This window comes from Perca flavescens, chromosome 15 (genome assembly GCF_004354835.1).
Source record: "Perca flavescens isolate YP-PL-M2 chromosome 15, PFLA_1.0, whole genome shotgun sequence".
Taxonomy (NCBI): domain Eukaryota; kingdom Metazoa; phylum Chordata; class Actinopteri; order Perciformes; family Percidae; genus Perca; species Perca flavescens.
The window spans coordinates 3,242,565-3,257,315 of record NC_041345.1 but is presented as its reverse complement, the minus strand read 5'-3'; the positions used below and the strand labels follow the sequence as shown (position 1 = coordinate 3,257,315).

The following is a 14,751-nucleotide window of genomic DNA, read 5'->3' as shown; positions in this document are numbered from 1 at the left end:
TTTTGTTCCAGCGATATGTAGTGTGTAGCTGCTGGCTGAGCTCGAACACAAACACCCACTCCGAGTCCTGTGAGGAAAGCTCGATCCAGCAGGATCTTTGTGATGACAGGAGCGCACCGAAGAAGACGGCTCATTCCTGGAAAATATTGACATGCTGAACACATGAACGCATGTGCATAACCCTGAATGCATAACCCTGAATCATTGCCTCACATATGCAATATGCAGTATCAGTATGACATGTGCCAGTCAGCTGCTGAAATACTGCAGCCGGACATAGCAAGAACTATGGGGAACATGGGGAATTAGTGTTTTTCTCGTGTGCACGAGAAACCAATCTGAGTAGCAGTCAGAATGGCTGCAGAGGAGAAGGTATGCATCTTCCTGAAAACGCAACAAAATGTGTCATCAACAAACTTAATGATAAGTTAACTGTCAACTGATTTTATGCTATGAATGTGAAATATTAACTTTAGCCACATAACGTTAGCAGTACTTCGTTAGCATAATTTTGCTAGCCTAAGATTGGGTTCTAGTGGGTACGAGATACTTTCAAATGCTCACGAGAAAAGTATTTCCTGCGCACTAGAAAGTATCTTGCGTGCATCAGGAAGTATCTTGTACCTGAAAGAAAGAATCCTGTGCGCAAAAGATACTACACCAGTAAGTATCTTGTGCACACCAGAAATAACCTGGCGCACACCAGAAAGTATCCCATGCGCACCAGAAAGTATCTTGTGTGTGCCAGAAAGCATCTTGTGCGCGGCAGAAAGCATCTTGTGTGTGCCAGAAAGCATCTTGTGCGCGGCAGTAAGCATGTTGTGTGCACCAGAAATTATACCGTGCACACCAGAAAGCATCTTGTGCTTTTTGAGCCAAAAAAACGAAATTACCCATGTCCCTTTAGGGGCTCTGTAAATAACTACTTAATATAGTAGAAACACAACATCTTAATAATAATAATAATAATAATACATAAGTTTTATATAGCGCTTTACATGAAACTCAAAGACGCTTTACAAACAAACAAACAAACAAACAAGATAAGTAAATTATGGATAGGCCAATTGAAACAAGTGAGTTTTGAGCATTTTTTTTATAGGTGTCCAGTGAGTCTGAGTTTCTGATGTGGATGGGGAGTGAGTTCCAGAGGGTGGGGGCAGCTATTGCAAAGGCTCGGTCCCCCAGAGTTCGGTGGGTTGATTTGGTGATGGGTTTGAGGAGGTTTAAGTCTGCTAAGCGAAGGCATCTGGAGGGGCGATGGGTGCTGTAAGAGGTCTGTGAGGTGTGGAGGGGCCAGATTATTGAGAGCTTTGTAGGTGATGAGTAGAACTTTGTAATGGATGCGTTGTTGTACAGGGAGCCAGTGAAGCTGTTGAAGGACAGGGGTGATGTGTTGTCTTGAACCGGTGTGGGTGAGGAGGCGAGCAGCAGAGTTTTGAACGTATTGGAGTTTTTGTAAGACAGATGAAGGGAAACCATATAGGAGGCTGTTGCAGTAGTCAAGTCTTGATGTAATAAATGCATGGATGAGAGTTTCAGCAGCAGATGTCGAGAGGGTGGGGCGGAGACGAGCAATGTTGCGTAGGTGGAAAAAGGCAGTTTTGGTGATATGACGGATATGGGGCTTAAAAGTGAGTGTGGGGTCAAAAATGATAACAAGATTTCGGATCTGGAGTGAGGTGTTGACTGTATGTCCAGCGATGGAGAGAGCGAAATCTTGGGAAGAGGGGAGTAGTGATTTTGGACCAATGATGATGATTTCAGATTTGTTGTAGTTGAGTTTAAGGAAATTGGCAGTCATCCAGGTTTTTATTGCAGAGAGGCATTTTGTGATGGTTGATACAGTGGCAGGAGTGATGGATCTAGTGCTGAGGTATAGTTGTGTGTTGTCTGCGTAACTGTGGAATTTGAGTCCGTGATTTTGAATGATAAGTCCAAGGGGAAGCATTTACAGGATAAACAGAAGAAGACCTAGCACTGAACCTTGAGGGACTCCGTGATTGACCGGTATGGTATTGGACGTACAGTTGTTGATGGATATGAATTGAGATCTGTTGGTGAGGTAGGAGGTGAACCAGGAGAGCGCTGAACCAGAGATGCCCAGATTTTTTAGACGTTGTAGAAGGATGCAGTGGTCAATGGTGTCGAAAGCGGCAGAGAGGTCAAGTAAGAGTAGAATAGAGAGGGAACCAGAGTCAGAAGCAAGCAGGAGGTCATTTGTTACTTTGAGTAGTGCAGTTTCAGTAGAGTGATGAGGGCGGAATCCAGACTGAAAGGTTTCGTAGAGCTGATTGGAAAGAAGGTGATGTTTTAATTGACAGGCAACAGAGCGTTCCAGGATTTTTGATAGGAAAGGTAGGTTAGAGATGGGCCGGAAATTGTTGGGGTTGTCAGGATCCAAGCCAGGTTTTTTGAGTATAGGTGTAATGGCGGCGACTTTGAAGGAGGAGGGAAACTTGCTCTCACTCTGAGTACACATGCAGTGCCGTGTAACTAACAGTACATTATCATCTCTTCAGCGTTTCAGCATCGTGTGTTTATGAACGCTGCAGGCATCAAACTTCCCCCGTGGCGCTTCGGTGTCGTGTGTTGCTTTTCCAGAGAATTCATCATCTTTTCTCCCGCGTTTCATTTTCAATCTGCTGCGTGGAAAAAAACAACAACTGGAATTCTAGATGACAAGTGTAAACCCAAAAACAAGTTTTCTTTTCATTACAGACTTCAGACACAGGCTCACTGTGAGTTCCAGCGACAGGCTTGTATGTGCATGTGAAGACCACCCAAAGAGTCCTAGACCAACATTTTTTTCCCCCCTAAATATTGTTTCAAAAACCAGAGAAACAATCCTATCCACTAGGGCTGTATTCAACCAAAGAAAAATCTTGGTCGACTGAAATTCTACCTACCATTTAACAAATCAATTGGTTATTGGGGGGGAAAAACATCTGCATGTTATCTCTATATTAACTAAATCATCCACACTCTACCTGGTAGCGGTGTGTCCATCAAAGCGTTTTTCCTGAGTCTCTCTCTCACACTCTCTCTCTCTCTCCCCTAACAGGTCGAGGCACCATGAGCCCAGTTCTGTCTGAGGTTTCTGCCTGTTAAAGGCCCAGTGTGTAATGTGTGTAGTTGTTCATTATCAAAATCTGTGTTGCCCGTTCACCAACTTGTCCTTTTTCATGAATATTTACCACCACCATCAATTCCAAGTATTCCTTTTGGCTTGAAATTTCACATTTGCATTCGCACAAACTGAGGTAGACGCTCCATATTCATGCTTCATCTTGAAATACGTTAGCCGGTAAGGGACTTAGAGGATATACTGTTTCGCGTTTTCACTGTCACATGATAAACTCACAGGTGCTGCTAACGCTGCTAATGGGTATCGTAGCTTCCCGGCCCCCGGTAAATTTGAAGAAGGAAACATGGAGGTCCACATGTATTCTATAATCCAAATTTCAGGAACAGGAGTCTTCTTCTTCTTCTTCACCCAGAAAAAGAAAAAGGAGATTTAAAAGAGCAAGAGACCGGCTTTTTGAAGCGCGAAGACTACCGTAGCTGTAATACATACTTTGAACTGTGTGGTGCGAGAGAGTTGACTGCGATATATGATCTCAACGCTAGATGGGATAAATTCCCACACATTGGACCTTTAAAGGAAGTATTTCCTCGCCGCTGTCACACCAAATGCTTGCTCTTGAAGGGAATTGTTGGGTCTCTGTAAATTATAGTGTGGTCTAGATCTACTCTGTATCTGTAATCTGTAAAGTGTCCTGAGATAACTTCTGTTACGATTTGACATTATAAATAAAATTAAAAAAATAAATTGAATTGAATATTCACACAATGCTAAAAACACCAACACATTTGGAGTTTTTTCTGGTCGCATGTTCCATGTTGGCGTTATTTTGTCACTTATTGGGAGCGGTAGGCTAGATGGAGCCGGTTATCTCCAGGATCTGTCCTAGGCTTAGCTAGCGGTGGGGGCGTCAGACAGAGTTACAACACGCGCGGACACGAGAAGGGTATGTATGGACTTATCTAACTCTGGGGATTACGGTGAATAAGCTAAAGTCCCAATAAGTCGGTATGTTCCTTTAAATGCATAACAAAAAAATTCCCAGTGGCTTAGACTTGGTGGGGGGAAACTTAGGCCCAGTGGGCCACCAGGCTTTCAATACAATAGGGGGAAACCCTGATGTCCACACCTTCCAAAATTCTTGCATTTGCAAAGCTATTGACTTTTTCAACAAGAGGATTACCCAGGCCACGCATTAGATATTAAATTGACCGTGTGCTAGTCTCGTTTTGCCAGACCTCCCTCCACAGCGCTGCGGAGGAGGGTCTGGCTAGTCCACACATCATTCCAGGATGGGAGAAAAATATGCTCTGGTTTATTGCCATTTCTTTAAACCAATCACAATTGTTTTGGACGGCGCTAAATGCCGGACGGACCCACAGTGCCTCTGCAAAATAGCCTCGGGAAGGAACTTGTTTTGGTGGAACCTGTGTACGTTCAAAAGTAGTTTTAGTCGTGCAACTGAAAACTCTGATTGGACAGATAGTCTAGCTAGCTGTCTGGATTTACCCTGCAGAGATCTGAGGAGCAGTTAACCATAGTCCTCACAAATCCACCAGAGTTTAAAATGCCAACGCAACGAAAGCAGAAAGAAAACGGACATCGACCAAAATACATGCATCCGGCGGAATATCCTGCGGCACCGGAGCAATCGCGAAAGTGGAACGTCGTGGATGTAGACTAACCGCGTGCTAACCCTTTCCCCAAACAGGGATTTTCCAATCATAGCTTAGCTTACGTTCTCCACATGTTGAAGCTGTGTGCCTGGGGCTCTAATGTGGATACTTTAAAGAGAATGGTTGGTGGTTTCTTTTCTTTTTAACCCTCTCTAAACCCAAAAAAGCAGAGCGAAATATGGGTTAAAAAAAAAAAAAAAGGACTAACTGAGCAAAGTCACCCCTGTCAGCGTGACGGCTGAGAAGAAGAGCGGAAAACCTTTTTAAATCATCTCAGCATCCAAGAGGAGTGCATGCAGGCGGACACCGGTGGAGACTCAAAAGTCTGTAATGTTTGTGAGAAAATCCTTGGTCTTGCTTTCGTCCAAGGTTAATCACTATTTGTGTCCAGAGAGGGATGTTTTTGGCACTGTATGCCAGACAAAGCATAAGATCTCCAATTACAACGCATCCAAAGCACAGTGTTTCATTACAGGATGCCACAAGTTTGAGCATTGTGTGTGTGTGTGTGTGTGTGTGTGTGGAGGGATTTACCTTTCTTAGTGTAAGTAATTATCAGGGCTGTGTATCATTTACCACAATTGTTTCTTGTGCTCCACATCGCTCCGACTAGATCTCCTAACAAATCCAAAGAGTTTAGTGTCCCTTCAGAGTTTGTCTGAAGAAGGTGTTCCTGCTGTCTGACTGTTACTGCCACCGATAAGTGCTGTCGCTGAATGTGCAGCCATCAGTGTGGCGCGTTATATCGCTCAGTGTGCTTTGGTGAACATCGAGCCAGCCGAGATGTCAAGCGATGTCTGTGGCGGGACAAATGGCTGTCAAGAGAGGCCGTGTTTTCTCGTTTCTGTATTGCATCTTCGCTGCCGTTAAAATTAGACCGAAGCGGAAACATCCACTCGCGAGTGTAATTCATTGCAAAACGACGGATCCTGTTGAGATGAAAGATTTAGAGCAAACATCTGCTCCGTTCTTGGCAGAGGTAGGCTCCGGCAAATTATACTGTACAAGCCCGCTTTTAATTAAATGGCTGACAGCGAGGGGCACAAAGGAGACTACAGATATCCAAGAGAGTTACTGAAGACGCTGCACCTGACTCTTCTCTCTTCCTCTCTGTTCTGGCACTTCCTTAAAGAGCACTGAGTATTATGCAGCAAGCTGGTCAACACTTTCCTCGTGTACAACCCGTGCTCCATAGGTCTCTTTACTGCAGCTGTGTGTCTGCAGAGACACTGATTGGAAATCTGTTTGGCTACATGACAAACAGCATGCTGCTGCACACAAACATATGCTGAAGGACAGGCAAGTACAAGCAAGCAAGTGAGCAGAAACAAGCAAGACAATGGACCCTTTGGCTTGAGTGAAGTAAATAATTGATTTGACAGTGACATACAGCATGGGCGCGTCCCAGCAAGCTGTGCTATGTGCCTTTCTGTTTGAATAGCTTTACAGTCAAACCAGCAACGGCAAGATAAACCAGCCACCCGGCCGTGCTTCTTACTAGCTACAGTAGGAATGGAAGCCTGAACCACTCACCTTCAGACCAGGGACGTAACGATGCATTGTGAATCGGTTAAAAATCAATATAAATGTGCTAAAATAACACAGATTTTAAAAAATTCATTGACTTCTCTACATCTTCTCTATGATTTTATTTTTCTATTTATTTAGTTGTTTTGATGTGGGATTTGTTTAAAACACCCAAGTATTCATTTTTTATTTAATTTTTTATATTAAAGATAACATCATTTTGGATGCCCATTTGATAAGAGAACACATTTGTTGTTTTGTACAGTTTCTATTAAGATAGGAATATTTTTTAGTCATTAGTCTGAAGCTCATTATGTTAAATAAAAATCCTGAGGAAATCATATTGTGAACTTTAAAATTGTTAATTTTATTGAATCGTGAGTTGAGTGTATGGGATTGTTATATCCCTACTTCTCACCCAACCAAGTCTCTTACGTTTCTTAACCCTAACCCTGAATACTGACAGAGAGGGCCAGAGGCCAGCACAGCAGCAGGCTGAACTAAGAGATGAGTGGACAAAAGTAATGTCCCCTGGATAAACACGAGCGTGCCACAGAGTCAATCAATGGTATTATAGTGGGCTCTCCAAAAATCTATCCATTTATCAACACAAAAAACAAATGGTCTCTCTCGTTTCATTTCCGGGATTGCTCCGGTGCCGCCAAAAATTCCGCTGGATGTCCCTCATTTCGGCTGTCCCCTTCCTCTTCCTTTGTGTTGGCATTCTAACCTCCGGTGGATTTGTGAGGACTATGGTTAACTGCTCCTCAGATCTCTGCAGGGTAAATCCAGACAGCTAGCTAGACTATCTGTCCAATCAGAGTTTTCTGTTGCACTACTAAAACTACTTTTGAACGTACACATCGTTCCACCAAGGAGTTTTTCCCTGAGGAGCTTAGAGCCGCCCAAGATGATTGTCATTGGTTTAAAGAAATGCCAATAAACCAAGAGCATGTTTTTTCCCATCCCAGAATGATGTGTGGACTAGCCAGACCGTCCTCCGCAGCGCTGTGGAGGAAGGTCTGGCAATGCGAGACTACCCTTTCTCTAACTCCTCTGCACCTACAAATAATATTCATACAGTCCCTAAGAATTGTATTTATTTAAGTGACTACTCTTAGGGCCCTATTTTAACAATCTAAGCGCACGGCGTGAAGCTCCTGGCGCAGGTGTGTTTAGGGTGTGCCCAAATCCACTTTTGCTAGTTTAACGGCGATAAAAAAGGGTCGGGCTTTGCGCTGTGCTGGGTGCAAGATAAAGCCCTTAGACTGTAAGTGATGCTCTGTGAGTCAGTGAGCGAGTGTCCAAATCCAGTTAACCAAATGCTGAAGAGGAAACCGATTCCTTTCTGCCTCCAGCTGGCACTTTAAGCTCTCCCACCTGTACCGCACAGAGCCATTGTGTGGGCATGCTTTTCTCTGTCCCGAGCCAATAAACACAGTATTGGAACAAGTGCAGGAAGGAACCATGTCCGCTCTCCGCCTCCAGCCGGTGCTCAAAACAAGCCCGCCCACACCACACAGCTATTAAATATTCCTTTTACAAGCAGGGCTGCACTGCAACTTTGGTCCAGGGGGTTTCTGGTTGTGATGCAGTACATAAAAAATAGAATAAATAATAATCATAAATAATGAATTCCCACACTGACTCTAGCTGGCAGTTGCAGAATTTGTCCAAGTTTGAGTAAAGAAATCATACTGTTGTCCTCCTAGCTGACTTAATGGATGTATGGTCTTGGTCATCTGAGATTTCTTCAGTCGATTAGTCAATACTTTTTCATTATGAAAGAATTATTTCAAAGAAACTTATGAGTACATCTCTGGTAAACAGTGTAGAACTTTGTGGAGAAACTCAGTTTTACAGATCTGTCGATTAAATCATCTAATCCATAAGTAGACAAAATCATACGAGTGTTAGTCAACTAAGAATTTCTTAAATCGAGGGCAGCCCTATGTCAATCATTTGAAATGTTCTAAGGTTGTGCAATAAATCCAATCTTGATCGCGATTCTGGCTCCTAACGATCACGAAAACAATGTAATCGAGAAAAGCGCTTATTTTGCACATTACGTCCTGCAAATAAACTTGTGTTGTCTTGTGTTCTGAAGGTAATTTCAAAAAGTTCAATGGTAAAAGTATTAAGGGAAATTTCACAGTTCAAAGTGTTTTCCCCGTTTTTTTTAAGTTTAATAATTGCAACATTTTTCCAAAAGTCAATGAGTTATTGTGTTTCATAATCGTGATTTCAATACTGACCCAAATCATTGCGATTATGATATTTTTTCCCATAATCGAGCAGCCCTAAAATGTATTTCATATCAATTTGAGTATGCGACTCAGTGAATGCCTACCTACAAGTCCAGTCAAGGAAAAAGCTGAATTTCCTCACATGGATCTTTGATGACATTATTATAGGCAGCTGTCCAGTACCTGTGCCTGGGCTCCATTGATCATCAGGTAATACAGCTTGCTGAGGATGCTCTGCTGCAGCTGGTCCCAGGAAATAGACCGGTCCTCCCTCATTAGGAATGGAGGGCCAAACCTTGAACAGGAATGGAGAAAAAGAAAGTTTAAAATGACAGCTCACAACGCCCCTCCTCAACCGCTCCACATCAGCCCTGAGCAGCTCGCAAGTCTCCGTATCCTATTGTAACGTAAAGAATTATTCATTAACATTATCAGCATTAAAGCAGAATTCTCATTGCGGCATATCTATGGAAGAACGGAGAGAGAAAATAAGGAGTAAAAGTAGATGAGGAGAAGAGGGACACGTTCACCATAATACCCATTTAATTGAAGCAGCCCTCCATTGTCTGCTTGAGGTTTATTAGTATGAGACCATGTGAGCATGCATGTGCATAAAGAGACTTAGTAGTGTGCATAAAGACACGGGTACATACACAGTGAACCACGACGGGATGCTAATAAACTTTAGATTAATCAGAAGGAATAAAAGGGTAATGATTGAAAAGTGAGTGTTGTTGCATCTGTAAGGGCACTAATTGTTTTCATTTATTTTTTAGATTCTTATAGCTTTAGTGCGTAACTTTTTGATATTAATGAACGTCCGTTACATTCAAGCCGTGGCCAAATGAGTTGCTACAAAGCTTAGAAAGACCACCAGCTCCACAAAACTCTCTCTGTATTTTCGGGATGGCTGTGTTGGACACAAAATGGTGTCGTCTGGCGACTTTTGCGCGCAGGAGCTCGAGTGATGTGTTGCACGTCACCGCTGAGAAAGGACAAGGACAGCGTTCAGCTTTGGAGACGAAGAGGACTGCTGCAACGGGTGAAGGCTTGGTTGAAAACACAAAGGAGCCAGGGGCGGGGCTAGAAGGGGGGCACGGTGTTACGGGGTGTCTCCCCAACCAGTGGCTTAGGCCCGGTGGGCGGAAACTTAGGCCACCAGGCTTGCAATTCAGTGGTGGAAACACTGTTATTAATGTTCAATATGTTTTTTTTGTTCATGACTGGTACCAGAAGGAGGGCTTATATTTCCCCGATATTGGCTTCTCTTCACTGGTTAACGGTCATACAGTAGAATCGATTTTAAGGTAATATTACTTGTTTTTAAGACATTACATATTACATATATACATATATTCCACAGCCGTGGATGAAAACAAAGGGGGATTGAGCCTTGGCCCTGAGACTCTGGAACAAACTTCCTATTCATATTAGATCCTCCTCTACTGCTGAGATCTTTAAGTCTCGTCTTAAAACACATTTTTATTCGTTGGCGTATGATTTAGTTTAGGGACATTTGTATAGTGTGTTGTTTGTATGATGTTCATTGTGTGTATATTTTTATTGTCTTCCTTTGTTTTTAATAACATAATATAACTTTGTACAGCACTTTGTTCAGCCTAGGTTGGTTTTAAATGTGCTCTATAAATACATTTACTTGACTTGACTGTGTATGCACCACATAGCAAGGCAAATTCCACTTAAGTGTAACTTACTGGGGCAATAAACCCTGATTCTTATTCTGATCGTACATGCATACCACCTCGGAGAGATCCTCAGAGGAATTGTGAGAGTGCGGTTGGATTAGGGTTCAGGATGGTAACCATTAACATTCTGTGGCGGCTGAAGGGTAGCAGAGCAGCGACCACGACACGCCATGAGACAGCATTCACAACAAAACGGGAGGGCAAAATGACTTCAAAGTACAATTAACTCAGTTAGAAGCTGCGATGGAGCAAGAGACAAAACAATTCCGCATGGTTTTGTGGCAAACAGACTCAGGGTGCTCAATTTAAAGGCCTTTAACATTTGCATTAGCAACTCTCAAGCTCCTCATTCCCACAGCGAATGTTTCAACTCCCCACTTTGTTTTTAATTTTCCCTCATGCAGCAAAATCTATTATCTACTTGTGTACATGCAGGGATCTATATTTATTTTTCAGATAGATAGATAGATAGATAGATAGTGTGGTAGAAAAAGTACACTCGTATTGTCAATATTTTATTAGATATGTTTAGTCTTGTAATGTCTGTCATATAATCAAGAAATCAGACAAAAATAGATAGATAGATAGACAGATAAATATATAGATAGGTAGATAGATAGATAAATATATAGATAGGTAGATAGATAGATAGATAAATATATAGATAGATAGATAGATAGATAGATAGATAAATATATAGATAGGTACTGTAGATAGATAGATAAACATGTAGATAGGTAGGTAGATAGATATATAGATAAATATATAGATAGATAGATAGATAGATAGATAGATAGATAGATAGATAAATACATATATAGGTAGATAGATGGATAGATAGATAGATAGATAGATAGATAAATATATAGATAGATAGATAGATAGGTAGGTAGATAGATAGATAGATAGATACAGATAAATATAAATAGGTAGATAGATAGATAGATAGATAAATATATAGATAGATAGATAAATATAGATAGGTAGATAGATAGATAGATAGATAGATAGATAGATAGATAGATAGATAGATAGATAGATATGTAGATAGACATACAGATAAACATATAGATAGACAGATAGATACTTTATCCCCACAGGGAAATCTGTTTTTGTAATTTGTACTGCAAAACAATTTAGGTTTCACACTTTACTTGTGACACGTCATTTAATCCTATCTACTGCTTTCTTTTTTTGGTTTCACAGTTTCGACAAATCAACGAAAACTGAGAGCTTTTCACACTTAGCCGACTTTCAGAAATGTACCTGTGATGCTTTTTCGACAGACACTAAAAGTCTGCGACTCCAATGTCATTGACTTTGGCACGGGCGAGTCGTCCAGCTGTCATCTGCTGAGAGCGAGATGGGTGGGTGGTTTGATCAACGGCGGCGAGGCGTTTGAAGGAGAAAGCGAGACTTGGATGGGATTTGGACTTTCCCACAGCCGCGTTGGCGAGCTCACCTATATTGATCCCGCTGGACTGCCAGGGAGACGGATGTCTGATCTCTATATGTATATTACCAGATGTCAGATTCCTCGCTTATTTGGTCTGAAACTCATCTCACAGTGAGACGCGAGTCCTCTCTGGAACAGGGAGCTAACATGACCTTGACGTGCACCATCAGAGCGAGGCGAGATATAATGTGGACTGGGCTACTGTACACAGAGCTCACATCTGCTGAGATGCTGTTAACAGTGAATCCAACTAAAATCTAGATGACCGAAGAAGAAAGGTCCAAGGCACTCTTGCAAAAAGTTAAAAAGCCATTATTTAGATTTTTATTTCATATTGAAATCATGAGTACATTTAAAATAGAGCTGGAATGAGAGCTGGAAAGGACCTTTTTCACAGCAGACATTTTGACTTGTCATAGTAGGAAAAGCACAGCTGAAACTGATAGCCTTAATGATGGCTCCCAGTAAGTGTCCCAGTAAGCTATTTCAGTGAGTCAACATGCACAATACCAGGGCCTCTCCTAAGTGGAATGCAGCCATCATTAAAGGAACACGCCGACTTATTGGGACTTTAGCTTATTCACCGTATCCCCCAGAGTTAGACTAGTCCATACATACCCTTCTCATCTCCGTGCGTGCTGTAACGCTGTCTGACGGTTCCAGCATTAGCTTAGCCCAGCACAGATCCTGCAGGTAACTGGTTCCAACTAGCCTACTGCTCCCAATTGTGACAAAAGTGACAAAATAACGCCAACATGTTCCTATTTACATGTTGTGATTTGTAAGTCTGGCGTGTACAAAAAAACAAAGTAACATGAGACACAGCCATCTTCTAACAGTAAACAAACCGGGAACTATATTCTCAGACAGGCTTGCTGCGAGCATATCCTCCGCCCAAGTACTATATTCTTCCGCCTGAGAATATAGTTCCCGGTTTGTTTATGGTTGAAAGGCGGCTGTGTCTCATGTCATGTTTTTTGTACATGCTGTGACTCTATAAATCACAACATGTAAATAGGAACATGTTGGCGTTATTTTGTCACTTATTGGGAGCAGTAGGATTACTGGAACCATTCACCTGCATGTTCTGTGCTGGCCTGATGCCGCTGGAGCCGTCAGACAGCATTACAGAACGCACGGAGATGAGAAGGGTATGTATGGACTTGTCTAACTCTGGGGGTTACGGTGAATAAGCTAAATTCCCAATAAATCGGCGTGTTCCTTTAATGGTTTAATACCAGGGCCTCTCCTAAGTGGAATGCAGCCATCATTAATGGTTTTGAATACAACTGTGCTTTTCCTACTATAACATGTCAACATGTCTGCCGTGAAAAAGGTCTATAGAGTTAATTTACTAACAATTTCAATATTAAATATCCATCTAAATAAAGGCTGTTGGAGCCATTATGCCGCTTTGTGTTTTGTTGTTTAAATACCCCGTTGGTGACATTAAAGGACAAATCAGGCGCAAAATGAACCTAGGGGTTAATAACACATGTGTACCGAGTCGACTGTTCTCTGGGATCTGTTTTCATGCTAATCGAAGGTGACCAGTGTTAGCGCAAACCGCTAATTAGCTTATAACGCTAGTTGTTGGGGCAGAGGGTAAAGTAAAACGAAATCGCTATTTCTACACCACTAACAAGGCTCAAAATAGCACCACACTTCCACGGTATGTGTACAGACATGGATAGTTTATAAAGACAGTAGCGTTCACGTATACAGACGGGCGCCATCCTGGGAAAACAGTCAAGACCAGTCGAACGACGAACGCCATGCAACCAGTAACCAGTGACATGGCTCAAGCACGGCGGTGCGCCACTTTAATGTCCATGCGAAGCAATTCCGTTCCATTTCCGTAAAAAACTAAAGCTGAAATGATTTGCTTTCATTTCTTTTTTTATTTTGAATAAATATAGTTTCAGTATAGTTTCAGTTTACTAAAAATAATTTCCACTGCTTTCTTCCGTTTTAGTTTACTATAATAACCCTGCTTCCAAACTCCACAGACACTGAGTATCACTCCTATTAGAGCCCCATGCACAGCACTTCAACGTGAGGAGAAACCCAACGTTTGACAGGCCTGCCGGGCCTACTGAGATTTTTGCAAAGTTGCAAGCATCTGGGAGGAATTTCAAAAGTCTGCACCAAAATGATTTATTAGTTTTATTCAGGAATTCACCTGTCTGTCATGTAAACCCGAAAATACCAAAAAAAATCATTAAAATCATGAACTCAAGTCATTATGAAACAAATAAAACATACACAATGACTGCGCTTTAACATCAGCAACATCCAATCCAATCACTCCTTCTCGTGGCTGCCTGCACGTGCACTTTCCCTTGCCTCATGGCTGCAACTTACGCTCTCTTCATCTACTCTATAACATAAAAAGGGGACAAAAATGTTGAATTTTTTTGTAATTAAACTTTGGTTAAGTATTTCATCCCCAGACTGTTGTGTCCCTCAGCGGTGATGCCACCACGTTATCTCCCGACGGGGATGGGGGCTTTTATTTTGGAGACGAGGAGGACTTTCGGAACGCACGACTCAATCACCATGAACAGTTTTTAATATTCTATCAGACTAGAACTACTCGAGAGTCTGCTCTTGAGACTTTGCTCTAATTTGTGGGACAATTAGGGCAGCATCGGGATTTGGGACAACTGCTTGGATTTCTTGGAATGTCCTGAATTTTTTGGGACCTCTGGTGTCTACTGGCACTTCCCTCCTCTTGTTTAGCAGTGCAGAGAGAGAGAGAGAGAGAGAGAGAGAGAGAGAGAGAGAGAGAGAGAGAGAGAGAGAGAGAGAGAGAGAGAGAGAGAGGTCTAACACTTTCACAAAGGCTCACTTGATACAAGTACCTGACAGCCTGTTGGCCTGTCCCTGCAGCGTTGCACACCAACAGCAGAATCTTGGCAGGGACGCCCTGGTTGAGGAACTCTGATGACATGGTCCCAGACGAAGGTAACCTCTGACCCTCAGGACCGGTGGAGTACGGAGAGGACGGGAGGCTGTGATGGTACCCTGGCAGAGGAGGAACACAGGAGAATAT

The 14,751-nt window shown here is 42.3% G+C and overlaps 1 protein-coding gene across 1 annotated transcript in view; it reads right to left on the bottom strand.

The window, feature by feature from the left end:
* usp43b (ubiquitin specific peptidase 43b) overlaps positions 1 to 14,751 on the bottom strand; it is a 113,513-nt gene that overhangs the window by 25,107 nt on the left and 73,655 nt on the right. The window contains exons 7-8 of the mRNA XM_028599787.1: positions 14,561 to 14,723; positions 8,718 to 8,829 (exon numbers count right to left, since the gene is read on the bottom strand). Coding sequence (XP_028455588.1) covers positions 8,718 to 8,829; positions 14,561 to 14,723 — 275 coding nt within the window. The remainder of the gene's footprint in view (positions 1 to 8,717; positions 8,830 to 14,560; positions 14,724 to 14,751) is intronic.